This window comes from Lynx canadensis, chromosome E2 (assembly GCF_007474595.2).
Source record: "Lynx canadensis isolate LIC74 chromosome E2, mLynCan4.pri.v2, whole genome shotgun sequence".
Taxonomy (NCBI): Eukaryota; Metazoa; Chordata; class Mammalia; order Carnivora; family Felidae; genus Lynx; species Lynx canadensis.
Window position 1 is genome coordinate 13107091 of NC_044317.1, and position 27993 is coordinate 13135083.

The 27993-nt window shown below is 43.9% G+C and overlaps 1 protein-coding gene across 1 annotated transcript; it reads right to left on the bottom strand.

Moving 5' to 3' along the window:
- Positions 1 to 59: 59 nt before the first annotated feature.
- COG4 (component of oligomeric golgi complex 4) lies at positions 60 to 27973 on the bottom strand. The gene is made up of 19 exons (XM_030297745.2): positions 27798 to 27973; positions 25265 to 25347; positions 23999 to 24113; positions 22073 to 22247; positions 21147 to 21340; positions 18602 to 18707; positions 17925 to 18082; positions 17164 to 17222; positions 13367 to 13500; positions 11483 to 11601; positions 10755 to 10921; positions 9798 to 9963; positions 5883 to 5945; positions 2861 to 2977; positions 2187 to 2279; positions 1593 to 1676; positions 1255 to 1356; positions 850 to 978; positions 60 to 631 (listed from the first exon to the last, which is right to left on the bottom strand). The coding sequence occupies exons 1-19, from the start codon at positions 27963 to 27965 to the stop codon at positions 497 to 499; spliced, it is 2367 nt and encodes a 788-aa protein (XP_030153605.1). The 5' UTR covers positions 27966 to 27973; the 3' UTR covers positions 60 to 496.
- Positions 27974 to 27993: the final 20 nt, after the last annotated feature.

Genomic DNA, 27993 nt, shown 5'->3' on the forward strand with positions numbered 1-27993 from the left:
ACTGGTAGACCTGTCTTGCCCTATAGCATCCAACCCTCCCTGGAAATAGCACACTGGCATTATCACCAAGGAGTGTCTTTATTCAGCATGAGCATAAACATCATAGCCTCTCCTTGGGAGTAAACCTAATTCCCCAGGTCCCCAGATATACCCAAGTCCTTTAGGGTTGGCATGGAGGCAGCTCATTTGCTGTAGTGTCTAAGGATGAGAGAATGACCACCCGTGCAGAAGGTTGGCCTGCCTTGGCTTTCCCATGTAGTTAAGAGCCCAGGGGGATTCATTTCTCCTGGTGGGGAGAGACTGCCTGCAAAGCACCACCGAGACAGGTCTGAGTGCAGACAGCAGAGTGAATTGAGCCTTGTTTCCTGCTGCCCACAGTGGAACAGTCGGGCTGTCAGAGCTCCTCAAGCCAGACATCCTTGCTCAGCTTCTTGGCTGTGGCCACTTAGGGAATGGGCCCTGAAGTATGATGGACCAGGTGGGCTCCCCCTGGCAGCTACAGACGCAGCCTTTTGATGTCCTCGCTGCGGAAGTCTATGCGTAGAGCCAGCACCTGGCGTACTTCGGCAGGGGTGAGGCGCCATGTCAGTGGGCCAGAGTTGGCACCCCAGTAATCTAGGATCTCAGTGACCTGTGGGGAAGAACACAGAAAGTCAGCATTGAGAGGCTATCCTGAGAGAAGGCCTTGGGCTCCACCAGAGACAGAGCAGGGGTGCCCAGGAAGAAGGTGCTCTGCAGGGCTGGACTGATGGTGGAGGCTTGGTGTGAAGAGGTAGAGAGGGATCCAGATTTTGTTTTTGCCTCTTCCCAGTCACCTATCCCTTGCTAGGCCTGGAGAGCTGCACATACCCGCTCCAGATTGAGGATTGTGGCCATCTGGGAGAGCCGGGCAAACTTGTCTCGGATGGTCCAGGTGGTCACTGTGGTAAGGTAGGCAATGAGTGACCTCAGCTCCTTATCAAACTGCAGACCGCCCAACTGCAAGGGAACGCAAGCTCACTCAGTGTTCAAGGCCTGGCCCTCCAGCCACATGGAACCTGCCCCTAGTTTTCCTCAGTGATGGGCTGCAAGGCAGCTGGACCTCATATGGTGCCTCAGTCAGCTCCAAGGCCTCAGAAGCCAGGGAAGGTTCGGGTCTGGATGTGCAGGGCTTGCGGATGGCAGACAGAGGGAATGCAAGTCCTAGGGTGGCAGGACTTGTCTTCCTCAGAAGAAAAACAACAGAGCTGGGGACCTGTGCTTGCTGGACCTTACCCGGTTAAAGGTGGATTTCAGCACCACTCTCTCCAACTCGACGGCAACAAGGCTGGTCATGAGGCTGGTCAGGCTGTCATAGATGACTGGGGACAGGCTTGCCTGCACACAGAGGCTAGACATTAGCGGGAGTCCTACCTAAGCCGCTCTGCCTATATAGGACTCTTCAGTAGGGGGTGGTGGGCACAGTTACAGGAGGCCATCGGGGAGTGTGTCTACAGGCTGGGGCTTGGAAGAGTTTTCAGAGTTCCCAGTAGGAGTGTGATGAGAAGACAAAGGCTGTCGATTTGGGCAGAGGTGGGTAATTCTATAACCTGGTCCCTAGAGCCTCTGCTCACCTTGAACTCTGCCATTTGTTGCTCCAGGTTAAGGATGAACTGTTGTACCCAAGGATCATTAGCCTCATAGTCATTGAATTCTTCCTGTTGTCAAGAAACAAGCTGGGTCACTGGGGGCCTCTCCAAAAAGTACCATGTACCCCACCCTGCTTTCACCCCTTTAGGAAAACAGAGGAAGAGGTCTTGTAGCTTCTGACTCATTCAGCTAAAAAGCAGCATGGACGCCCAAGCCAGCATATACTGTTTGCTACTGCTTTATCATACTTCTGATCAGCAAATGGCTCTGGGCTGCCAAAAATGTTGCTGTCAAAAATGACATCATTAGGCTAGAAAATAAAGCTCCGAAGTCTATCATAGGTGGGACAGAAAGCCTCAATAAAAGAGGACATTATCAGGTCATGGCAAACTCCCTTTAGGTGTCTTTCAGAGCCCTTCTAAGTGCAGGAACAACCTGCTTACTGGGAAGAACCTAGTCTTTGAGGGTGAGGGAAGTGGGCCAGAGAAGCATGTAAGGTCTGGTCTGTTGAGACAGCTCTGCTGCCCTCCAGCTGGGGGTTGGGAGAATGAGGGGTAATCCTGGGCCTGATGGCTGACCTCCTCGATGTTGTGGGAGACAGATAAGAAGGTGTTGATCCAAGGCTGCACCTGTGGCTTGATGGCTGTGCTGTTTAACTCCGTCAGCCCTTCCTGCGGGACAAGGCAGAGATGCGTCAGTCACAAAAGGCACATGTACCTACCCCTTCCCTTCTGCTCCATCCATCCCTTGACCACCAGGGCACTCTTCCAGTTCGCAGACTTTCCTGTGGGCCTGTCCAAAGTCTAAAAGAGATAATGCTAATAAAAGAGGTCAGAAACAACATGTTCATTTCCAGATCTGTGCCAATTCAGGTCCAGGTCATGGGACTGGTTTGGCAAACTCAAAAGGAGAGACTTCTGAGTGCCTGGTACTAGGCAGCACCTTTGGTTAAGGCCAAGCAGTGGGTCCAAATAACCAAGTGGTTCCATTTCCTCTGAGCACCTTTCTGGGCTCTTGGCACTGTGGGGGCCAAGTGGAGACTCAAGAGGACCAGAATGCTGGCTTGTCAGCATGACAACCTCTGAAAAATCTTCAGTCTTCAAGGGACTCACATGAGTTCAGTTTCTTGCATGCTACTCTCTCATTCCTCCTTGTTTCTTTATATATATGGAGCCCAATATAAACCAGTAACAATATGCTCAGAGCAACACTCAGGCACAGGATTCAGTCAGCAACTGATCCTGGGGCTTACCTGCAAGAGGTCTCGGAATTTGTTGGACACGGCAGCCAAGTCAGAAAGGCAGCTGTCAAACTTGGCCTGGGCCTGCTCCCCTCCAATGCCCTGGCTGAACAGCTTGGTGCAGTCACTCTAGGAGAGAACACCTAGCTATCAGGCTTCCCAGCATGGATGGGCCATGTGGGTGCCTGGAGGGTGAAGAGGATGCCCCATGTACAACCAGCCATTTCTCCAACTTCAGCTTTCTCTAAGAGCAGCTATGGTTGATCCTAGGCAACAGTCCTCGAGAGGTTTCAGAAAACAAGTGGCTAGCCACTTGACTCCCATTTCCCCCTTTGTAATATGAGAGTATTGGTAACAGGGGGTGTGAATAAGAAACACAAAAACCAGAAGATTTTTCATACCTTTAGAGTCAGACATTCCTAGCTTCAAATCCTGGCTTAGCTACATATTGACTGAGTGACCTTGGTCAAGTGATTTAAAGCTTCTGAGCTTCAATTTCCCTGTTTAAAAAGTGGGAACACAAATCCTTGTCCCCATGGTAGTTGGAAGAGTTGAATGCACAAAGTGCTTAGCTCAGTTCCTGTCAAGTAGTAGACACTAAGGAGATGCTAGCTTTTATTATAGGTTCTGTTTTTTAAATAATTTGGTCTGGGGGCGCCTGGGTGGCGCAGTCGGTTAAGCGTCCGACTTCAGCCAGGTCACGATCTCACGGTCCGTGAGTTCGAGCCCCGCATCGGGCTCTGGGCTGATGGCTCGGAGCCTGGAGCCTGTTTCCGATTCTGTGTCTCCCTCTCTCTCTGCCCCTTGCCCGTTCATGCTCTGTCTCTCTCTGTCCCAAAAATAAATAAACGTTGAAAAAAAAAAAAATTTAAATAATTTGGTCTGGCTGCCCAAGGGAGATCATCATGATCACAGCTAAGATTTAAATGCTTACTGTATGCCAGGCCCTGTTTAAAGCATTTAACTTTTATTAATTAAAGTACCTATCTTATGAAGTAGGTACTATTCCTACCCCTTTGTATAGATGAGGAAACTGAGACACAGAGAAGTTAATAATTTATCTAACACCACACAACAATTAAGTCATGGAGCTAGGATTCAAGCTGGGATTCTGGCTCCAGAGTTCCTGTTCCCAATCCCCACACGATAGCCTAGGAGTAGAGAATGCACAGGGGGAGCTGCTTGAAACTCACCACGTTTTGGTTTGCCAGGAACTGCCTGAATTTCTTGTAGTCTCCTTAGAAGTTTGTGCTGTTTTGGCCACAGCAGGAGGAGCAGTGTGGAAGAGTTGCAAAGGGACTGATACAGCAGGCAGAAGCCCTCAGTTACACAGCGGCTACAATATACACTATCTTTACCTAGCCTTTTAAACTCATCTGTAAAATGGACATCACACCACCTGACCTATCTCAAAGGGCTGCTAGTGGGATTCAGAAAGAATACCTGCGAATGCAAATCTAAGTTGGGTAGAATTTATGGCAATTGTTTTTTTCAGCTCTTTGCTATCCTTTTTTTACTTGGCTAATTCTACTGGCTCAGTTCTCAATTTCTAACATTTCCCAAAATATTCCTTCAAAATCCAATATTCGAACGTAAAGGATAAAGTCTGGAATACAATCTAAGGTGACATGACTTAACAATAACAGCCACTCTGCTGAACACATACCATGTGACAGATCCTGTGCTTTTGGTACTTTGTAAGTAGCACTCTTACTTTATTCCATTTTAAGGCCTTTTTGGTGTAAGTTCCTCATCTGGTCCGGTTTTCAGTACTACTGTAAACTCCCACCTGACTGCTCTCCCTGCGCCTCCTTTAGGAAGCCCGCCAGTTACAAGGCCTTCTCCCCTGTGCTGGGTCCTGGCCTCTGCAGGCTGCTCAGCCCTAGAGCTTCCACTTATCATCAGCCTGTGCCTCTGCAGCACTGTATCTTCCTTGAAATAAGGGTCTGCTGAGGCAGCAGGACCCCGGCTTCCCTCCTCTCCCAGAGGCAGAGTTTGAGACTGGAGCAGAGTTGGGCTCTTCGTTTTCTAACACTTAACAAAGTGATTGCTCCATGCTGCTATTTATAACTGTTAATACAATTATGAACTACCACCGCATGCGTCTCACATAGCTCATGTTTTATATTACTACATTCATTTTTCACAACTCTGCGAGGCAGAGATCATTCTTCCTGTTTATACAAGAAGATGCTGAGGCTCAGGGAGGTAGAGAACTTGCCTCATGCCACAAAGCTGGTCAGTGGTCCAGCAGAGACATGAACTTAGGAGGATCTGACTTCTTTTTTTTTTTTTTTTCTGAGAGGTCCTCTTTTATTATTATTATTTTTTTTAATATATGAAGTTTATTGACAAATTGGTTTCCATACAACACCCAGTGCTCATCCCAAAAGGTGCCCTCCTCAATACCCATCACCCACCCTCCCCTCCCTCCCACCCCCCATCAACCCTCAGTTTGTTCTCAGTTTTTAACAGTCTCTTATGCTTTGGCTCTCTCCCACTCTAACGTCCTTTTTTTTTTTTTTTCCTTCCCCTCCCCCAGGAGGATCTGACTTCTAAGCCCAATCAATTTCCAACACACTATGTAGCCTTCCTTTAAAAAAATGGTAACTGCAACAGCTTTGTACAGGGTTTGGCAAACCCTATTTCATCTTAATTTCCTAACATTTTTTTGAGGACTTTATCATTTTTTTAAGTGCTTTCAACCCTTTTTTAGTTAGGCCCCCCAGTAAACCCTAATTAGGGCAGGAAGAAGATCTGTTTTGTAGATGAGAGTCCCCAAGCTCAGAGAGCTAAGGGACTTATCTGAGGTCACAGGCCAAGTATGTGCCACAAGTGCTAATTTAAATCCTCATCTTCCAGCTTGTGGGTCAGAGGTCCTCCCATGTTGATCCCCTCAAATGCTCTAAAGGAAGGCTGGCTCAATGCCAGCGAATGCACAGGCCCCACCAGAACAAGCGCGTAGGAACCCCTCTCACAGGGAGGCCTGGAGAGGCTGCAGCTACTGAAAACTGATAGGCAATTTTCTTCATACCTCCAGAGTCTTCTTCAATGTGGAGATGTTCTCACTGCAGACTTCCACGTTGTTCAGGGTCACCTGGGAGGTAAGGACAGAGAATGTGACCCACTGCTCACTGGTGTTTGTACCCACTCCAGTGCTAGACTGGCTGACAGCTGTAATCTTGAGGCCCAGAGGAGGGCTAAGGAACACCCACAGCAGTGGCATCAGGTATGGTGCTCAGGTCTTGGATTGGGCAGAATAGTGAACCGGGCTTGCCCTTTCTCCTGTGCCTGACATTAAGGCAGGAGAGTCATCTGATCTTAGGGGTAGTGACCCAAGGTTTCAGATCTTTTTGCTCCATGTTTCGGCACACAGATCTGGGAGAAGTCCTGTGACTTAAAGCCCAGGTCAGTGAGGCAAAGACTGACATTCATTTAAGAAATGCTTCCTGGGGCGCCTGGGTGGCTCAGTCAGTTAAGTGTCTGACTTTGGCTCAGGTCATGACCTCATGGTTTCTGAGTTCGAGCCCCGCATCAGGCTCTGTGCTGACAAGCTTGGAGCCTGGAGCCTGCTTCAGATTCTGTGTCTCCTTCTCTCTCTGCCTCTCCCCCGCTCACGTCTGTCTCTGTCTCTCTCAAAGATAAGTAAAGATTAAAAAAAATTAAAAAAAAAAAATGCTTCCTGAAATCCACCCTCTCATAGGGTCCACAATTCCAGAAGGGAAGTCAGGTAAGAAATATCAGATAAAGATACCATGCAGAAAAATAAAGCAGGGTGAGTGGACAGAAAGTGACAGGCCACAGGGCTAAAGCCAGGAATAGAGTCAGGTCTCCCTCCTCTCAGACAAGAGCTCCTTCTTTCATAACTCTATTGCCTTATAAGCTTGATACAGAAATACCAATCATAAAAAGCAGCATGTTGCAAAAGTGATGATGAAGGCACCAATTGCTATGGTCATTTAGAGGAAAGAAACATTTTGCTCTAAGGCATTCAAGGAAAGCTCCATGGCTGAATTGTAACTGAGATGAACTTTATTCAGATCAAAAAGTCTGGAGTAATTCTGACAGATGAGGGTGAGTACATTTCTCCACTCCTATCAGTCTTTCTATAGGGCACTGTCCTGTTTGCTATTTTCTTAATGGTATTTAGGATTATCCAGTATCATTTTGTTTGTTTCTTGTTTGCCTTTCCCACTAGAATGAGGGCTCCATGAAGGCAGGGATCTATTCTGTTCTCTTTAGAACTGGATCTTTAGTTTTAACACTGCCCAAAAGAACTTTCTTGATGATGGAAATATTCTAAATCTGAACTGTCCAGTATAGTAGCCCCTAGTCATCTATGGCTACTGAGCATTTGAAATGTGGTTAGTGCAACTCAGGAACTGGATTTTTGGTTTAAACTTAAATTTAAATAGCCACCTCTGCCTACTGGCTACCCTATTGGGCAATGTAGCTCCAGAACCTAGAACAGTGCCTGATATATAAAAGTTTCTCAAATAAATATCTGTTGACTGAATGAGTAAATAAATGTGTTCTGAAGAAGGGAGAACATACACAGTTGCAGAGTGGCAGAAAACTCCAAAAAGTATTTGGGAATAAGCAGAGTCAGTACACGGATATGTGCAGAAAAACAGCAAGAGTTTGTAAAGCTGCAGAGGCGAGTGCAGTCAGACTGGGACTTGGGTGCTATGCTCTCCTGTGGACAACGGGTTGGCACTGAGGGTTATGTAAAACAGGTGAATGCCATACGAGCACAGCTGTGGCTTCAGAATACTAAGTATTACTTCTAGAGGCTGTGCAGAGCAGGAATCAGAAAGTATGAGAGGATCATACTGTCTCTGAACTGGTGTGCTGGTGGCATGACCATGAAGGCAGGGATGAGGTAGGGAGGAGCCTATTTTCAAAAAGATGAGTCAGGAACTTTAGGATTTCAGAGTAAAAGAAGAATTCGAGAACCCCAGGGATTGAGACTAGGATGGCCCTCTTGTGTTCCCTAGAGTGCTTCCCTCATCAGTGTCCTGCAGCTAATCGTGAAAGATCATGCTGCTGACAGTGCTGCTAAGGCCACTTCCATCAGGGAGGGATAAGACTTAAAGCCTTTCATTAGCATGCCACAACACAAGGCTGCTAACATCACAAGCTTCCAGAGAAATAAGTGTACTGTGATGACAGCTCAAGGATGAGGGCCACAACTTAAATGTTTTCAAAGCGTTTAGGGGCATAAGAAAAATCTATCATAAAGGGAAAATGGATTTGGGTTCAAGAGGTATCGATTTCAAAGCTTCCTTGTACTGACAGTCCTTGTAAGCATGGATTCACTGGGCTTATCCCCGGCTCATGGCGAATGATATGTCAACACCGTTGGGGAATTCATCTTGACAGCCAAATGAATCAAGGTGACATAAGAAATGAGTGCTGCAGTGGGAGCGATGACATTTTAAGTACTTGGCGTCAGGAAAACTAGAAATCTGTCACTAACCATTTAGCATCACCTTTCATGTTGGCCTTATCTTTAGGGCCCTCAAACAATGAAGCTGTGCATGGCAGCCGAGAATGTGCAAAAGCACAGCAGCCAGTGTAATGGGGACTTGTGGGGCCAAGTGGAGGAAAATATCCTGCGCTAGAGGGGTAGGATAAGTGAGGCTCAGAGGCTGCCAACAAACCACCAAGGAAAGATGCAAAGCTAGGAGTCGTTTCTGAGTAGAGAAATGAAAGAATGAAAGTAAGTTCCGTAGAAAATGAAATAACAGAACGCAAACAAAATGAAAAATTTCAGTCAGTTCATGATCAAATGAAGCTGGTTGCCAAACATTTTGGCAAAGGTCTCCAAAGGTGTATTTCAGAGGTAATAATTTCTTGGAGCTGATCCTCTTTTTTGGCAACAACCAGGACATTCCAGATTAACAGAACCCATGCTCAGGGAAAATATTTTCAGTGACAGGAAGTGAGTGAGGCTGCCTAAACAGCAGTCTGAGGACCAGTTCCTATGGGTTTCCTTGCACAGGTAGGTAGATATTGGTATGTTTAGGCTTCTGTCTCTGAGAACAACAGCTGTTAACACTTTTGGGGTCACAGACCTTTTAAGGATCTGGTAAAAGCCAAGGACCCTGCTTCTAGGAAAAAAAAAAGTATACATTAAGCATCCAACCCCAAGGTGTTCAGAGACCCCCATCTGTGGACCACTGATGGAGAGCTCTGCTATTGGATGTCTCCTTCAGGCTCTGTACCCCAGGAGCCAAGATGGCTCTGGCCAATGTGGGGGTGAAGCGGAATGCCAAGACAGCACATGCCAGAAAGGGCTGAGCCAGAATACAGCTGTATTCTTTTTGGCTCATCACAAACTGACTGTTAACCTTGAATAAATCCCTTCATCCTTTCATGTTTCTTTCTTCCCAGCTATCACACACCTGGTAAGACTCACTGCTTCATTTTGTGTCATTCTGGGTAGCTAAGGGCTTTAAAAAAGGTCATCTTTCTGAGGATGTTGAAAGCCTAAGAAGTTTGCTAGGAAAAGAGCCCTGGTAGGTCTAAATGATCAGTCCCCACCCATGTTGTGGGACTGGCCTTACAGAAGTGGTCTGGAAGCTTGGCACAGATATTACAGTTGGCTCTGTAGCAGGTGCAAACCAAGCATGATACTGAGTGGAGCCCCTCAACAGCTTCGTAGTCCTCTTGGGAATGAGCACTTGGGAGAGCTGAGTTGCAAGGTGCCCAGCCTTCTAGGCAAGGAACAGTTCATGTCCTGCATTGGGCTGCTCAGAAATAGGTCCCTAGTTAAGAAATGGTTTCAGAACCTTCTAAGAGGAGCTTTCCTTAAAGAGGAATTTTCCTTCTATACAGACACTGGAAGAAAAGTTTCCCGTTGAAGGCCAATTATACTGTGGCTTAGAGGTCATACTTTAAACTCTTGAAATAAACCAACCAGCTCCTGACCTATAGGGCTACCTACCAGGAAGGACAGCTTGGCCTCGTCAGTGCTCTCAATGCCTTTTGTGTCAAATTTGCCTTGCTGGAGGCTGCTGTGCATGATGTTCACAGCACTCGTCACCCCGCGCTGGATGTCCTGTAAGGTGGTGGCCGGGAAGCCCATCCGCAGCTTGTTACACAAAACATCCCTGTGGGTGCAGAATGGCATATAGAGACTGACAGCATTCAATCTGGCTTCCAGGACCACAGGACCAGAGGGCCCATGACCCTAACCCAGCAGCATGGCCTGCTCTTTTGGAGGATTAACCAATCCTTGAGACGATAATAGGAAAACTTGAGCATCCAGGGTATGAGAGAGACCCAACAACCCATTAATGGCACTGATGTGACAAGAACATACAGAGAAGACTGGCCAATTCTTTATTCCCTGCGAGGCTCCCAGTTATTAGCATTGAGCTCCAACAGACTCAAGAGGAGGCAGTACAGCTTAGTGAAAGGCAGTACCATACAAGTAGTTAGAGAACAGGTTTGGGGAGTCAGTTCTGGACTCTATTCCATATTCCATCATTTATGAGCTGTATGATCTGAGTCCCAGTTTTCTCATGTAAAAGAGGGCTAATGGTTGTTATCAAGACTAAATAAGAGCAAGAAATTCGAATAGTGGCTGGCCTGTAGCAATGGTAACTATGATTACTTTATTACAACTATTGCCTTCAACTGAGATGCCTATTCTCTTTCCTAGGTCTGAGGGCCAGTAACCCCTCCAATCCAGTCCAGGGAGCACAGACTTGGCCTGTAAGGTATCTGGCTGCTATACAGATGTCTGAAGTCAGGGATATTGTGCTATGGATAGAAGCTCATATCCTATATAGCACTCAACTGGAATCACATGGAAAAAAGGGAAGCAATATAGGCTTAGAAATCAGTCACAACTAGGAGCTTTTTGCTTCCTAGAAAGTAGAAAGGGAGTCAACTGTACCTGAAGTCAGACTCCAGCTCTGTGGTGGCAAGGTTGATCATGGCACAGAGACAGTCGATGCTGGAGCTAGACAGAGCCCGCCCAATGCACTTCTTAACAATGTAGAAGACATCATCCACCATGCTGGATGTCAACTGGCCCTTCTCATAGGTGTCCAGAGCCACAGCCTAACCAAAAGGCAAAGCAGCCAGTAAGAGCTCCAGTTCTGCACACCACTGTTCTAGATAGTTCTGGAACATGCTCTGGCTTTGCTCCCTTTTCTATAGCTTGTCCTTGTTTCTCCCAACATGGCTTACTCTAGTTATATCTTGGTGTCAATTTTCCTTGTCAAAATAGCTTATTTCCCTACTGATGAGTATGTTAGGAAATTAAGTACTTAGGGACTTTGCCCTGGGGACATCTGTTAACTGGGATGTAAGACATCAGGAGAGGCCCTTCTTTCCCGAGTTTCCTCACCCACATACCTCAGAGAAGGCAGGGCACAAGTAGGCTCCCTGAGGAGCTAAGGTGTTCTTTTGTGAGCCTTGGGAAACACATCCAGCTGGATCTTTGGAGAGCATGACAACCCCAAAAATGACCTCTTAACCATACAAAGTGGTACTGCTCAGTCAGCACCCAAGGATATTCTCAAAGCAGGACTAGGAAATGCGACATGCCTTGGCCATTTCTTTCAGCCTGACTTCTTGGACATGAAGCCCCATTTCCAAGGGATGTGTCCTCTGTCCTACCTTATTGACAGTCTCCCTCATGAAGTACTCCTCCATGGTAATATATAAACCAATTAGCTCTTGCATGGTACAGCTCAAGAGGCAGTTATTGAGGAGTTTGTCCAGACACTTCTGGTGCTCTAGGGGACAACCAAGAAAGAAATACTCACTTTTCTTCCCTAAGGCAAAAATACCAACTGTTTTCATTTTCCCGCATTCCTTTCTAGTCTTTGTTCCCAATCTGTACATAATTTACATAGTTATAATCATGGTACAGATACAATTTTGTATTCTGCTTTAAACCATTTTACCATATACTCCTGAAACTAATGTAACATTGTGTTGTCAACTACACTCAAATACAAAAAATGAAAAAAAGATAATATCATAAATATTTTCACAGTTTCTATATAGCTTATTTTTCTTTTAGCTTATTTTTAATGGCCATATGATATTTTATCAGGTAGATAGTCCACATTTTAATTTTTTTTTTTTTCAACGTTTATTTATTTTTGGGACAGAGAGAGAGACAGAGCATGAATGGGGGAGGGGCAGAGAGAGAGGGAGACACAGAATCGGAAACAGGCTCCAGGCTCTGAGCCATCAGCCCAGAGCCTGACGCGGGGCTCGAACTCACGGACCGCGAGATCGTGACCTGGCTGAAGTCGGACGCTTAACCGACTGCGCCACCCAGGCGCCCCCCACATTTTAATTTTTTTAAATGTTTATTTATTTGGGGGAGAGAGAGAGTGAACACAAGGTGAGGAGGGGGGCAGTGAGAGAGATAGGGAGAGGATCCCAAGCAGGCTCTGTGCTGTCAGAGCAGAACCTGATGTGGGGCTTGATCTCATGAACATGAGATCATGACCTGAACCAAAATCAAGAGTCGGATGCTTAACTGAGCCACCCAGGCACTCCAGTCCACATTTTTTTTTAATGTTTATGCATTTATTTTTGAGAGAGAAAGAGAGAGAGCGAGTGAGTGAAAGCAAGGGGAGGAAGGGCAGAGAGAGAGTGGGAAACAGAATCCCAATGAGGCTCTGAGCTGTGAGCACAGAGCCCAATAAGGGGCTCTAACTCATGAACCATGAGATCATGACTGGAACCGAAATCAAGAGTTGGCCGCTGCTCAACCAACTGAGTCACCCAGGCCCCCTGCCCCAGTCCATTTTTTAAACTCTATTTTTAGGGGTACCTGGGTGGCTCAGTTGGTTGAGCGGCCAATTCTTGATTTTAGCTCCAGTCATGATGTCATGGTTCTTGAGTTTTGAGCCCTGAGTAGGATTCCTGGCTGATGGCTTGGATGGAGCCTGCCTGGGATTCTGTCTCCTGCTCTCTCTGCCCCTCCCCCACCCATGCTTGCACTCTCTCTCAAAATAAATTAAAAAAAAAAAATGAACTCTATTTTTAGACACATAGGTTATTTCTAAATGTTTTGTCATTATTAGAGAACATAGTAATTGGAGATTATAGTGAATTTTTTTAAGATTTTATTTTTTAAATAATCTCTATACCCATTGTTGGGCTCAAACTCACAACCCCAAGTTCAAGAGTTGCATGCTCTTCTGACTGAGCCAGCCAGGCGCCGCATGTCACTGATCTAAATTAAACACCAATCCCAAACTCAGAGCTGGTGAGGCAACGTGGTGTAGAGAACAGATTAGAAGAAAATAATTTAACCATTCTGGGTATTAGCTTTCCTCACCTGTAAAATGAGTAAAAGGCTTCAAAGATCCAGTCCATTCCTTAACATATAGTTAAGTCTAGCTTTCCTAGTTTGCCCACAGACCTCAGATGCTAAGAAGCCCTAGTTACTTCCTTGTTAACAGATCTGTGGCTTAACTATCAGAAAACAATGCCAATTCTGTCCCAGCCCTCCCAGAAAATACGGGAAACACGTCTTACCTTGCTTTACTTCTTCTGGGGCCATGGAGTCCCCTACCTCAAAATCAGAGCTGATCCTCTTCCTGAGGAAACGTAAATACAGCTCACTGCGGGCATTCATTAGGGTGACCTCAGTCAGGATAGGGTCCAGTTCCCTGAGATACATGGAGCAGAAGGAATAAGCAGGAAGACACTGGATTCCCTTAGATTTAAGAGATACAGGGCAAAGAGTCCCAAACTCCCTCTTCCACTGGGCCCAGAAGGGTTAGCTCTGCCAGATGGTCATCCTAGTCTGCTGGCCCAATTATAATCAGAGACAGCTGTCAACCACATATTCCACTTACCCGTTTCACCTGAACCATTCACCTACAAAAATGCTGTCAGGGCTAAATAAGAGACTGGGAGGTATATTTTTGTCAGTGGTTTGAATAAAAATGATCTATGCCTCATATGAAAGGAACCACAACTTCCCATCCTCTTATTTAGCTGTGGTGGGATTTTAGGCTAAACCATTAAGCTGTGGCCCACACCCATTCACCTACCCAGATGAAGAGCCAAAACAATCTTTTTTTTTCCTTTTAATGTTTATTTTTGAGAAAGAGAGAGTATGAGTGGGGGAGGGGCAGAGAGAGGGAGACACAGAATCTGAAGCAGGCTCCAGGCTCTGAGCTGTCAGCACAGAGCCTGATGCAGGGCTTGAACTCACAAACCGTGAAATTATGACCTGAACCGAAGTCAGACTCTTAACCGACTGAGCCACCCAGGTGCCCCGAGCCAAAATAATCTTGAATAAAATAACAAAATTGAGGGGTACCTGAGTGGCTCAGTGGGCTAAGTGTCCAACTCTTGATTTTAGCTCAGGTCATGATCGTATGGGTTTATGAGTCGAGCCTGTATTGCAAGGAGCCTGCTTGGCTCTCTCGTTCTGTTCATCCCCTGTTCTCGCTTGCTCTCTCTCAAAATAAACAAATAAACTTAAAAAAATTATTTTAAAGTTTCTTTTTTTTTTTAATGTTTATTTTTGAGAGAGAGAGAGAGATCAAGCATGGGTCGTGGAGGGGCAGAGAGACAGAGGATCTGAAGTGGGCTCCGTGCTGACTGCAGAGAGCCCAACACAGGGCTTGAACTCACAAACCGTGAGATCATGACCTGAGCCGAAGTTGGATGCATAACCAACCGAGCCACCCAGGTGCCCCTATTATTATTATTTTTTTGAAATAGGCTCTATGCCCCACGTGGAGCCCAACATGGGGCTTGAACTCACAACCCTGCGACTGAGACTTGAACTGAGATCAAGAGTCAGATGTTTAACCAAATGAGCCACCCAGGCACCCCTGATGAGTGATTTTTTAAAAATGTTTATTTATTTTTGACAGAGAGAGAGAGAGAGCATGAGCAGGGGAGGGGCAGAGAGGGAGACACAGAATCTGAAGCAGGCTCCAGGCCCCGAGCTGTCAACAAAGAGCCTGATGCGGGGCTTGAACCCATGCACTGTGAGATCATGACCTGAGCCAAAGTCAGAGGCTTAACCGACTGAGCCACCCAGACACCCCTGATTTTTTTTTACGTTTGTTTATTTATTTTGAGAGAGACAGCATGAGCAGGGGAGGGACAGAGAGAGAGAGAGAGAGAGAGAGAGAGAGAGAATCCCAAGTAGGCTGTCAGCACAGAGCCTGACATGGGGCTCAATCTCATGAACCGGGAGTTCACAACCTGGGCCAAAATCAAGAGTTGGATGCTTAACTGACTGAGCCACCCAAGCACTCTGAGTAACTTTTTTTAATGTTTATTTTTTCAGAGAGAGAGAGAGAGACAGAGAGAGAGAGAGAGAGAGCACGTGTGCAAGCATGTGCCTGGGGGAGGGGCAGAGAGAGAGGAGGACAGAGGATCTGAAGTGGGCTCTGTGCTGACAGCAGAGAGCCCAATGCAGGGTTCAAATCCATGAACTATGTATGAGATCATGACTTGAGCTGAAGCCACTTAACGGACTGAGCCAACCAGGTGCCCCTAAAAAAATTATTAAAAAAAATAATAATAACAAAGTTGAAGGACTCACACTCCCCAATTTCAAAGCTTACTACAAGCCTACAGCAATGAAGACAGTGTGGTAGTGGCATAAAGATAGGCCTACAGTTTAGTTGAGAGTCCAGAAATCTTCACACTTATGATCAATTGATCTCCAACAAGAGTGCTCAGACAATTCAGTAAGAATAGTCTTTTCAACAAATTGTGCTGGGATGACTGATATCCACATTAAAAAGAATGAAGTTGAACCCCTCCTTCACATCATACACATATATTAACTCATTTTCCACACTAAACTCCAAGAGATCTTTTCAAAACATATATCTGGTCATACTGTAATCATATGATTTCCATAGTGCTTAGGATACAGGACTCTGAATGGCCTGACTCTAAGAACAACCTCTCTGGATTCATCTCATACCAGGCTCTCCCCAACTCTTTGCATTTCAACTACACTGCTCTTCTTTCCCTGCTCTACCTGGAACACTCTTCACCTCTTATTTCTATTTACCCTTTTTTGTTTTAAGTTTATTTATTTACTCTGAGAGAGAGCATGACAAGGGCAGGGAGAGAGGGAGAGAGGGAGAGAATCCCAGCAGGCTCTACAGCGACAGTGCACAGCCTGATGCGGGGCTCAAACCTGAGAGTCTGCAAGACCATGAACTGAGCTTAGACCAAGAGTCAGATGCTTAACTGACTGAGCCACCCAGCTGCCCCTTATTTCTATTTACTCTTAAGGTCTCAGATCTAAGGTCATTTCCTCAGAGATTTTTCCTTGAATTTCATCAGCTTAGGTTACATCCCTTTATTATATGCTTTCCTGCACCATACACTTAGTATATCATGTTGATTAACAACATGAACTCTAGAGTCTGCTTGGATTCTGTTCCTGACTGCCATCTTCTCACTATATGACTGTCAGCAAGTCACTTAACCTCTTCAGGCTTCGGTCTCCTCATCTATAAAAAATGTTTATGGATTAAATCTGTGATCCTCAAATGAAGGGATTTTACCCCCCACCCTCCACCTCTGAGACATTTGGCAGTGTCTAGTGATATCGCACTATCAGTATCTCGTGGGTGGAGGCCAAGGACACTACTAAACATCTTACAGTGAAGAACACAGTCCTCTATAACAAGGTGTTATCCAGCCAAAATGCCAATAGTACAGAGGCTGAGAAACCCTGAATAAATGACTGAATATTTGTTAAGTGCTTAGAACAATGTATACCATATAGTGAATACCATATACGTGTTAGCTATTATTATCTGTCTACTTTAGACTACAGACACCACAAATAAAGAATTAAGTTGGGTTTGCTTACTTTGCTTGCTGCCACCTTCATACTACCAAACATGAGTGCATGGCACCTAATGTGTACTCAGTAAAAATTTACTGATTGAATACATTTTTATAATGTTTGGGTTTTCTTTTAATGATTATATATTACTTTTATTTATTTATTTTTTTAAATGTTTATTTATTTTCAGCGGAAGAGAGAGCGAGGAGAGGGGGGCAGAGAAAGAGAATCAGGCTCAGCACAGAGCCTGATGCGGGGTTCAATCTCATAAACCATGAGATCATGACTTCAGCTGAAATCAAGAGTCAGAAGCTTAACCAACTGAGCCACCCAGGTGCCCCAAGCATTTATTACTTTTATTAGAAAATACTAAAAGCTTGAATCATAGATAAAATATTTTTAAAACATAAACCACATTGTAACAGAGCAGTCTCTGAATGATACATGATTACCAGTTCAAACTTCTATGGGCTGAAGAAAAGAGGATTATTACCTTGGTTCTATTTTTTCTGTTGTAGAATTTCTCATCAAGTTGTTCTGGACATGTCGGAACTGCAATATACCAAAGAAATGAGAATGCTCTTCCCCACCCTCTTTACACCTACCTCTTGCTGGTCACTCTAAATTTCTGGCACAGAAGAATGTTTAAGTTTAGTTTGCTTAACAAGCAAGCCAAAAGTAGGCTATCAGAATGATGAGCCAAAGATTTACTTTTGATTTAGATGCTAATTCCCCCCCCCCCCCCATTACTGCACTTAAAAGTGGTGTTAATGGTATTACATAAAATTGTATGGGCTACTCCTATTTCTAATCCTACTCTTACATCCTCTGCTCAAAGGAAAGGACAAATAAGTTTCAAAGAAAAAAAAAACCAAGTATTACTGTTAGTACCTAAGGAACTAAGGAGAAATCTGAGACAAATTACTTGACACTTACTATGACCTTAAGAAGTAAAATTCTCCTTGTATCACCTGCACATTCTGTGTTAAGAGAGCTGGTCTAATGTTTCTGTTTTGTGTTTCTTTCACGAAGCCCTTTCTACTTCTTTCGCAATCTTGTACTACGTTATCATCTTGATATCACCTCAAATCCAAAGTAAGCTGGTGACAGGCAAAATGCATGCCAGTTTGCATTCCGTATTTATTTTTCTACCTTCATCTTTTTTCATCCCTTCCCCTCCCCACTCCCATTTAATGTATTCAGTATTGCTGGCTAACATTGTTTCCAAACCCACCTGTGGCTTTCCCTTCTCACCTGCTGGTGGTAGTCCCTCTGCTTGATGAACTTGTCTACCACCTTCTCTACTTGTCTGTCACATTCCACCTGCAAGTATTTTATCAGGGTGTAAAGTCTTCCTGGCCCATAATATGTCTCCACTATTGGTTGGTGGGTCTCTACAACGCGGGCAATACCTAGAATGGAGAAAATGAGAGGACTGGATTCCAAATGTTCTTCCCACAAAATAAACTCCTTTCTTCTATCCAGGACTTATCTGGGGTCTAACTCAACCCTTTTAGACCTGTTTCACCACCCAAAATGAATACAGATGGTTCTTGCCAGGGCTAGGAGTTGCTAAGCAAATTTGTCTGTTAAATATGTACAACGCTTGATAAACTAGAAGGCATTTAAGTTATATTGAAAGTTTCAGTAGAAGCATCTTTGGAAATCAGCATTACTCTTTTCCTAGTAATTCACTTAAGTACTAAATTTACTCTTAGAGTTTGGGTCTTGAGGAATAGGGAGGATCAAAACACTTGAGAGACTCTAATTTTTGCTAATCAGATACTGAATAGGAAGTTACTTCTCTGATAAATAAATACACGGCAAACTACAGGATTAAACCGAAGGTTAGCAGGGAGAGAAGGAACACTAGGATGTGGGCATTACGTAGGAAGGCCTTCAGTCTCCCTCAAGTGGAGAACGAGACTTACCTTCAAACAGAAGAGTGAGTGTGTCTGCAAAGATGACTGCAGCCCTCCGGTCACGCATGTCTGTCCCCAGCACCAACAGTAGATTCTCTTCAGCTTTACTGGCCACCTGAAAAAAGTGGAAAATCCACAGGAGTTCTCGGATCAAAGGTTGGCCTCAGTTTTCCAAAAAGATCTCCCATTGACTTTCTTTTTCCCATGTTTGCTTTGATGCTTGAAAGCCTACACAGCACACAGGAACCTCCCAGTGGGCTCGGGGTTGTCTGGGCCTCAGGCAAGACAAAGAACTTGAACACAGTGGTAACTCTTCTTCAACTCAGAGTTGTAAATAATGCTTTCCTTTTCTTTGAAGATATGTACTGCCATTAGCCAAAGGCAGAGAGTCCCCAGTTTTACTAATCTTCTCCAAGTATAACAAAGTTATTAATGGTGCTTTATTGAGCAGGACAAAGAATCTGGGTACCACAGAAGGGATTTTTAAAGGATTAAAAATAAAAGCCATTTCTAGGCCCCAGATGGCAAAGTACTGATAAAAAAAAGTGCCACAAAAACGGTTACATGTATGTATAATACATTTTCTTTTTAGCCAGCTCCATCTTTCCCTTATTTTAATTAATTTTTTAGAATGTGTAAAACACACACACTTAAACATTCATAAGGAATAAAGGAGTGTTCAGTGAAAAGCCGTTCTTCCTCTTACCTACTCCTCTTGGTCTCCTAAAATCTCTTCTCCATAAATAACTGTTGTTAACCCTTTGAAAAATATCCTATGCTTATACAAACATGTATTTTTTTTTTTTTTTTTTTTTAAATTTTTTTTTTTTCAACGTTTATTTATTTTTGGGACAGAGAGAGACAGAGCATGAACGGGGGAGGGGCAGAGAGAGAGCGAGACACAGAATCGGAAACAGGCTCCAGGCTCTGAGCCATCAGCCCAGAGCCTGACGCGGGGCTCGAACTCCCGGACCGCGAGATCGTGACCTGGCTGAAGTCGGACGCTTAACCGACTGCGCCACCCAGGCGCCCCACAAACATGTATTTTTATTGCCACTTCTGTTATTTTTTGGAAAATGTTTATTTATTTTGAGGGAGAGCCTACACACAAGTGGGGAAGGGGCAGAGAGAGAGAGAATACCAAGCAGGCTCCACATCGTCGCTGCAGAGCCTGATGCGGGGCTCAATCTCACCAGCCCTGAGATCATAACCCAAGCTGAAATCAAGAGCTGGATACTTAACTGACTGAGCCACCAAGGTGCCCTACCACGTCTATCATTTTAAGCAGAAACAAAAGTATTTAGTCTAACTTAACTATACATCAGAGCATGAAGTATGTCACCATGTATGCATCTGTCTCATTTTTTTTTTTTTTTTTAATTTCTAGTCGGTTTTAGTAAATGGTAGCACCCCATCACATGCCTCACCAGTTCAGGGTGAGAATTTTCTAATAAAGCTTTTCCAACATTAAAACTGCTTCCTTTCGTATCATCCTAAGTTCTACCCCTGAATTGAGGGGAGAGACTGGATGGGCCCTAAGTTTCTGCTGGAAATCTAAAGTGGTATGTTCCCTCTTTGTAAGGAGATGGGACAGGAAGAGCAAGTTCTAGGCCCCAAAGAAAGGACTAACAAGCAATAAATATGTTGCTCCATCCTCGTGAGGCCTGCCTGCCCTGAAAAAGGAACTACATCCTTAACCCTTAAGTGTTTCATTACTTCTTGCAGCAGAGAGTCCTAGGCTCCTCTTAGAGCCCCTACCCTCCCTCTACCACCAGCGGTAGTGAGCCAGTGCACGGCTGGCCTCAGCCATCTTGTGCATGTCATGCTTCTTCTTGATCACAGGGCCCTGGTTGTGAAAAGCCTCCAACAGCTCATGGGACAACTTCTCTGGCATCAGTACCTGCTGGTGCTTCTTCTCCTGGCACTCAGTAATCATCCACTGTCTCATTTTTCTTAATGCAGAACAGTGTTCCATTATAGAGAACTCTGGGAGATGTGGCAGAAGGCACGCTGACATATACTTACAAACAATAACCCTCTGCATACACGCCTGCTGAGATCTGCTTCTTTCCATCTAAGGTCAAGGGAAAGAAGCTGAGACTTTAACTGAAATCTGTTTCTTTTTCAGGATTTAATGATAAGTGACATCACTTGCTTCATCTCAATGTGGCTTATTTTGAGCCTCAAGCCTGGTTATGAAGTCTTAAAACAACTAACCAACAACTCTGAATGCTCTTAAAAGAAGCCAGTTCTTGGCTGACAGCTTAAAAAGTGTGATTCAACTTGTCAGAGAATTTGCATTTTAGTTTTCCTACATTTTCACCTAGTTATTGGAAATGAATGTGCATCAATAGCAGTTTCAGCCATGACTAGTATGCAGCAGGCTGGCAACACATAAGTGTTGAATGAATGTATACATCCAGTCCTGCTACACTACAGGCAAGAGAAGAAAAGGGCAAAGTGAGAAAGAATCCACAGAAACTGGATTGATACAGCGTCCAAATCTGCAGTCAGAGAACCATACCACTAACCTACCAAGCAATCGGGGTCATACCTGCTTGCAAAGGTATTCTGAGAACTTGCTTAATCCCTCCTCATGCAGACCCAGGAGTGGGAAGATCTTGAAGAAGCGCTCCACCTGAGGCAAATCCCCTTCCTTGGTAGCAATGGCAAACTTCTCTGTTACAATGGCTTTGAGACGCTGCTCAGCTTCCTGTAGCAATTTCAGGTTGGCGTCAATCATGCTGCCTGTGCAATGGGGGGAAATTGAGAATTAATATAAAGAATGGTACTGTGTCAGGTCTATGCCACTTTGTGCACCACTATTCATTAGAAATACACAGAGAAGTTACAATCAAGTAAAAGAAATAAGATCTATGCACAAATAACTATAACAAAACCAGTGTATGGTAAGTGTAATAAGAAAAGCGTGCACAAGTTACATTTCTGATTGAATTAGAAAAGTCTTCCCAGAAATGATATCCCATCTTTTAAAGATGAGCAGGGGTTTGATATCTGAGTAAGAGGAACATACATTCCAGACAGGGAATGAGAGAAGCAAAGTAACAGAAACAAAAAAAAGAAGAGAAAAAAGTATATACAGGTACAGTATTGCAAGTAATATACACTCTGGCATATAGAGAACTCCATATATGTGCACAATGAATGGATTCACAAGTGAATAGTACAAAACCAGGTGAGAAGGCCTAGAATACCAGGCTAAGAATTTAATTTTATGAGTAGACAATAGGGTCAAGTGGAAAGAACCCACTGATCAGAGAACAGATCTGGACTCAGTTTCCTTTTCTGTAAAATGGGAATAACAACACATACCCTAGGATGGACTATAATCTATATAGGGTCGAATACCAGACAAGGAAATTGCCTAACAGAGGTCCTTTTCATGGTTCAGTTTGCCTTATTCAGATTATAGATGCTTATGACTACAGTAGAAATCAACAGTTTGGGATAGATACTTACCTTCTTTGCCCTGTCGGCTGAGCTCAATGACTGATTTGTCCAGGCACAAGTAGCGATGAATATGGGCAGCAGCCTGCTCATAATCTTCATTCCTCAAAGCAGTCTGAACTCCATCCATGCAGAACTTCAGGTCCAAGATATCATCAGCTCTCTGAATGGCTTGATAGAGACGGTTCTGCAAAAAGACTTGGTGCTTAGAAACAATGTCCTATTCTTTCAAAGACATGTCTTCAGAAGGTATGGAGATTCAGGGACAGAATCTGGTTAACCAGAAGCCCTGAACCACTACCACTCACAAAACTGTTATTGACAGATGATCAATAATACTGACAGGTATCATACAATTTTATTTATGTGACCACATCAATCATTTTAATGGAAGCAGGAACAGGGATAAACCATATTTACATTTGGCTTATGTTAAATTAATAATGGAACCAGAGTGTATTTGATATTTTGGCAACAGGGCATTGTAAACCATGTAATAAAATAAACGAAATATATGTAAAGTATTTTTCTTTTAGAATTAAGCAAGAATTTGTTTTTAATGTTTGTTATTTTTGAGAGAGAGAGAGAGAGAGAGAGAGAGAGCGCGCGCGAGCGAGAGAGGGAGGGGCAGAGAAAAGGGAGACACAGAATCCGAAGCAGGCTCTGACCTGTCAGCACAAAGCACGATGAGGAGCTCGAACCCACGAACCGTGAGATCATGTCCTGAGCTGAATTCGCACGCTTAACCAACTGAGCCATTCAGGCACCCAAGCAAGAATACTTTAAAGAAACTTTAATATGTGACTTGGTCGCTGTGTGACTATAGTGTTTCATGGTAAGTTATTTTAGCAGGATCTAGACAGAGTGGGAGGAGTTACCCTATTTCATAGGGGCAAACTGAGGCTGGAAATGATGTATTCAAGAGGCCAGATCGTATGCTATTTACTGCTGTAGTCATTAATGATCTGCGGCACTTGAAATGTGGCTAGACACTTCACATGTGGCTAGTCCAAATTAAGATGTGTAAGACACACACTGGATTTCAAAGACTTAGTACAGAAATAAAGAAGGCAAAATACCTCACAAATAGCATTTTATAGTAATCATGTTATTTTGGACATAATGGGTTAAATAAAGCATATTATTATAATTATTTTTACCTATTTCTGTTCTTTTAAAAAAATGTCTACTAGTGGGGCGACTGGTTGGTTCAGTTGGTAGAGCATGCAACTTTTGATCTCAGGGTTGTGAGTTCAAGCCCCATGTTGGGCACAGAACCTACTTAAAAATAAAAAAATAATAATAATAAAGTAGAGATGGTTACTATAAAATCTAAAATTACATATGTAGTTCATATTCTTTTCCAAGCTGGATACTTTTATTTCATTTTCTTGCCTGACTGCTATGGCTAGAAACTCCAGTACAGTATTGAAGAAAATCAAGAGCTAACATCCTTGTTTTATTCTTGATTTTAAGGAGAAAGCACCCAGTCTTTTACCAGTATGATGTTAGCTGTGGGTTTTTCATAGATTGCCTTTATCAGGTTGAGGGAATTCCCTTTTATTCCAAGTTTTATGAGTTTATGCTTTTTCTGAGTTTATCAAATGATCATGTAGTTTTGTCCCTTATTCTATTGATATGGTAGATTATATTAAATGATTTTCAGATGTTAAAGCAACCCTGCATTCTCACTCAGTCATAGTATAATCCTTTTAATATGTTGCTATATTTGGTTTGCTGGTTTGTGGTGTTTTGAGGATTCTGAAATCTTTACTCATAAAAGGTATGGGTCTGAAGTGTTCTCTTCTTGTGCTATCTTCAGCACAATATCAGTATCTTGCATTAGATTTCTACTGAATGGTGCTGCTCTAATTTTTAATGTCGTGGCTTTTCTACTGCCCTCTACTAATTCGAACATCAGAAGTTCAATGGGATTACCTTAGCCAGGTCAAGCTGACGGACTTTGCTGGACACATTCTCAGCTAGATTGCAGGTAAAGGTGATCATTCCAGCTAGCTGCTTTGCATCTCCTTCAATCAACTGCAGGTTGGGACTGGAGACATATGTCAGCACACACATATCCATAGGGGGAGAAGGAATGAGTAAGAGATGGAAAGTTTTTTGTAGATGGAGATCATGTCTTCTATTCTCTTTGTACCTCCCCACAACTTTTAGCTCAGTTCGCTCTACTCACAGCTTTTTCTTTTTCTTTCTTTTTTTTAAAGTGTATCTATTTAGCAGCGTCTGGGTGGCGCAGTTAAGTATCCAACTTCAGCTTCGATCACAATCTCATGGTTCATGAGTTTGAGCCCCGCATCGAGCTCTCTGCTGTCAGCACAGACCCTGCTTCAGATCCTCTTCCCCTCCCCCCCCATTTGCGTACTTTCTCTCTCTCTAAATAAATAAGTAAAGTTAAAAAAAAGTTTACCTATTATTTTGAGAGACAGAGAGAGTATGAGCACCCTCATGCGCATAAGTGGGGGAGGGGCAGGCAGAGAGGGAGAGAGAAGGCATCCCAAGCAGGCTTTGTATTGTCAGCACCGAGCCCAACCTGGGGTCCAAACCCATGAACTGAGAGATCATGACCTGAGCCAAAGTCAGACGTTTAACTGACTGAGACACTCAGGTACCCCTACTCACAGCTTTTTCTAAAAAGTATTTTACTGAAAACTCAGGCCAATATTAAATAAAAAATTACTCTCTATAAGTACTAAAGACACCCCTAAATAGGTACTGCTAAAGAACTAGAGAACAGATGCTTCCAATTGCTGAGTATAAAATACACTAACCAACAATCACAGAGGGTGAAGAGGTCAAAGAGCAATTTTTATGGCTAACAAATACACAAAGTTTATAAGAACAATGGTTCTCAAACTTGAAACATACATCAGAATCACATGGTATGCTTGTTAAAAGCGTGTCAGATTCCTGGGCTTCACACCCAGAGTTTCTGGTTCAAGAGGTTTTGAGTAGAACCTTGTAATTTGCATTTCCAATAAGTTTCCAAATGAGTTTTAGTACTTGTTGGTCCAAGGATACTGTGACCAGTTGATTATACCCTTAAGTGTTCATTTTACCTTGAAGTAATCCTCCTCTACACTTCAAAATCAACTGGCATTTTATAACAGAAAGTTAGGAAAAACAGGAACTTATCCAGTGGACCTTGCTGGAATTACAATGGCTCTTGTTGAGATGGAGACTCACCCCATCCGGTGTAGAGTGACCATTTTACTTTCAATGGTGTTTTGCTGTTCCAAAAGAGCATCCAGTTCTCTCTCTACCACTTTCTGAAAAATAGACAAGCATTTTGTCATCAGAATGGTCATAAGGAACTTTAAAAAATGATCTAACCCAACCACTTAGCTGAAGGGTGAATCCCATTCCAAATGTCTTTCCTTTCACTAAGTTCCCCTAAGGCTTTAATGAACAATACTTCATTTTTGCAGTGATCACATTGCATAATGGTTGCTACCTTCTGTATATTTTCATTCCATTTAGCAGATGAATACCACAAAGGAAGGGAACTTTTATTCAGTATCATTATCTTAGTGCCTAATGCAGGAAAGCATTTAAAATATAATGGCTAAACAAATGAAATTTCTTAAGTGGTAGTTACAAAGAGTCTCTTCGCAGTGTACAGTGATACAATCAGTACCCGGAAAGAATAAGTATATAATTGTCTCAGCCAAGTTATTTACTGCATCACTGCAACTAATGTAACCTTCTTATGCTTGAGTTTCTTGATCTGTAAAATTTAAGAGTATCCCACAGGACTGTTGTGTGAGCCAAACAAGATAACAAACATAAACTGCTTAACGCAGTATGGTGGCATATTGTTCAATAATAGCCATTATTATCAGCTATGCATTTCTATTAAAATAATTCAGTAGGATCCAGAGGGAAACTTCCCTGGACAGTCATCAGATACAAATACAGAACTAATATTGTTCTGTCTGGAAGATGGACTTAAATTTCCCTTAAAAATGGACTAACTCAATGAATGCAAGCTTAGGAATGTTAACAGTACTGAATTTTATGGAGTGCCTGGGTGGCTCAGTCAGTTGAGAGTCCGACTCTTGGTTTTGGCTCAGGTCATGATCCCAGGGCTCTGGGATGGAGCCCTGCATGAAGCCCCGTGTTGGGCTAGGCACTGAGTGTGGAGCCTGGTTTATTCTTTCTCTCTCTTCCTGTGCCCCTCTCCCCAACTCATGCACTCTAAAATTAAATAAACAATAAATTCTTAACACTGAATTTTATAAAGCACATCTTGCTGAAAAATGTTATCATAAACTGCTCGAGTTGGTGCAAGTTAATGTTTGAAACTATTCAAAGATATCAATAATCCCCCCTCGCTCTTGCTGAAACTGTTTGTACTCACAACCTTAACTAAAAATTTAGTTTAGGGGGTGCCTGGATGGCTTAGTTGGTTAAGTCTCTGACTTCAGCTCATGTCATGATCCCGGGGTTCATGGGTTCAGAGCCCTCCATCAGGCTCTGTGCTGACAGCCTGGCATCTGCTTCACATTTTATGTCCCCCTCTCTCTCTGCCCCTCCCTCGCTCATACTCGTTCTCTTGCTCTCTCTAAAAGAAACACTAAGTGTGGTTTGGGGGGGGGGTGCCTGGGTGGCTCAGTCGGTTAAGCATCTGACTTCAGCTCAGGTCATGATCTCACGGCTTGTGGGTTCGAGCCCCACGTCGGGCTCTGTGTTGACAGCGCAGAGCCTGGAGTCTGCTTCAGATTCTGTGTCTCCCTCTCTCTCTGCCCCTCCCTGGCTCATGCTGTCTCTCTCAAAAATAAATAAAGATTTAAAAAAAATTTAAAAAGTTTGGTTTAGAGAACAGCTACTAAACGTTTATTTATTAATTAATTAATTTAGAGATAAAGTGCAAGGGGGGGGGGGAGAGAATCTCAAGCAGGCTCCACCCTCATCCCCATGACCCTGGGATGATGACCTGAGCCAAAATCTAGAGTTGATGTTCAGCTGACTCAGCCACCCAGGCGCCCGCTACTAAAACTTTAGATCGGAGCTTGGATCTCTTTCTTCTGACTGGCAAGGAACCCAAATGATATTCACAAATATACTGACAGCATCAGGTTGCCACGGAAAATGAAGGAGGCTGTAAGGAATCTTCAAGAGAATACAGTCCATCCTCCTTATTGGCCAGAAAGCAGGGGCCCGAGGGATGAAAGTCACTTGTCCAAGATCAGACAGTTGTACCTGTCTTTAAACCTCAAGCTTCCACAAAGCTGTACACTTACCGAACTACAGTTACACCCCCAAATCTTTCCCCACAAAAATAAGTCTTAAAACGCTTCAAGTTTAGTTGCAATAACTTCCTCCTTAAATATTTGAGATAACATGGTGAAAACGTTTCCTAATTTTTAAATTGCTAAGTCAACGCAAGGGAGCCTTTAGTCTTATTTTGAGAAGCGAGTTGACCCACGCTGTCAGTCTAACTACTCCGGCAGAAAAACCTACATTAAGGGCCAGGCAAATAAGTGGGGTGGGGACCAGGAGTGGAGCAGACCGCCCGGATAACAGGGAAAACAAGCTTAGGGGCACCAGTCCAAGTGAATAGAGACGTCAGGTCCCGCCAAATACACTCAATTACACTCCTGCTTCTTCAATAAGTGCTGTTTTGTTTCCCTCGGCAGAGGCACAGAGAGAACTTCCCACAGCCCGATTTCCCGAGACTGACGAGTCCTAAGCCCATCGCCTCTGGCTAGCCCCCCACCTCCTCGCCGCAGAGCCGTTCGTATACAGCCTCCAGCTCCTGCAGCTCGGTCAGGGAGCGAATGAGCTCGGTGGAGATTTCCGAGCAGCGGCCTCCTCCCATCCCCTCAGGCGGAGAAATCCCTGACAGCTTCTGAGGGGAATCGAGGTCCGCCATCTTGTTCTCCATTTCGCGCTTCCGGCTCCGCGAGGACCCC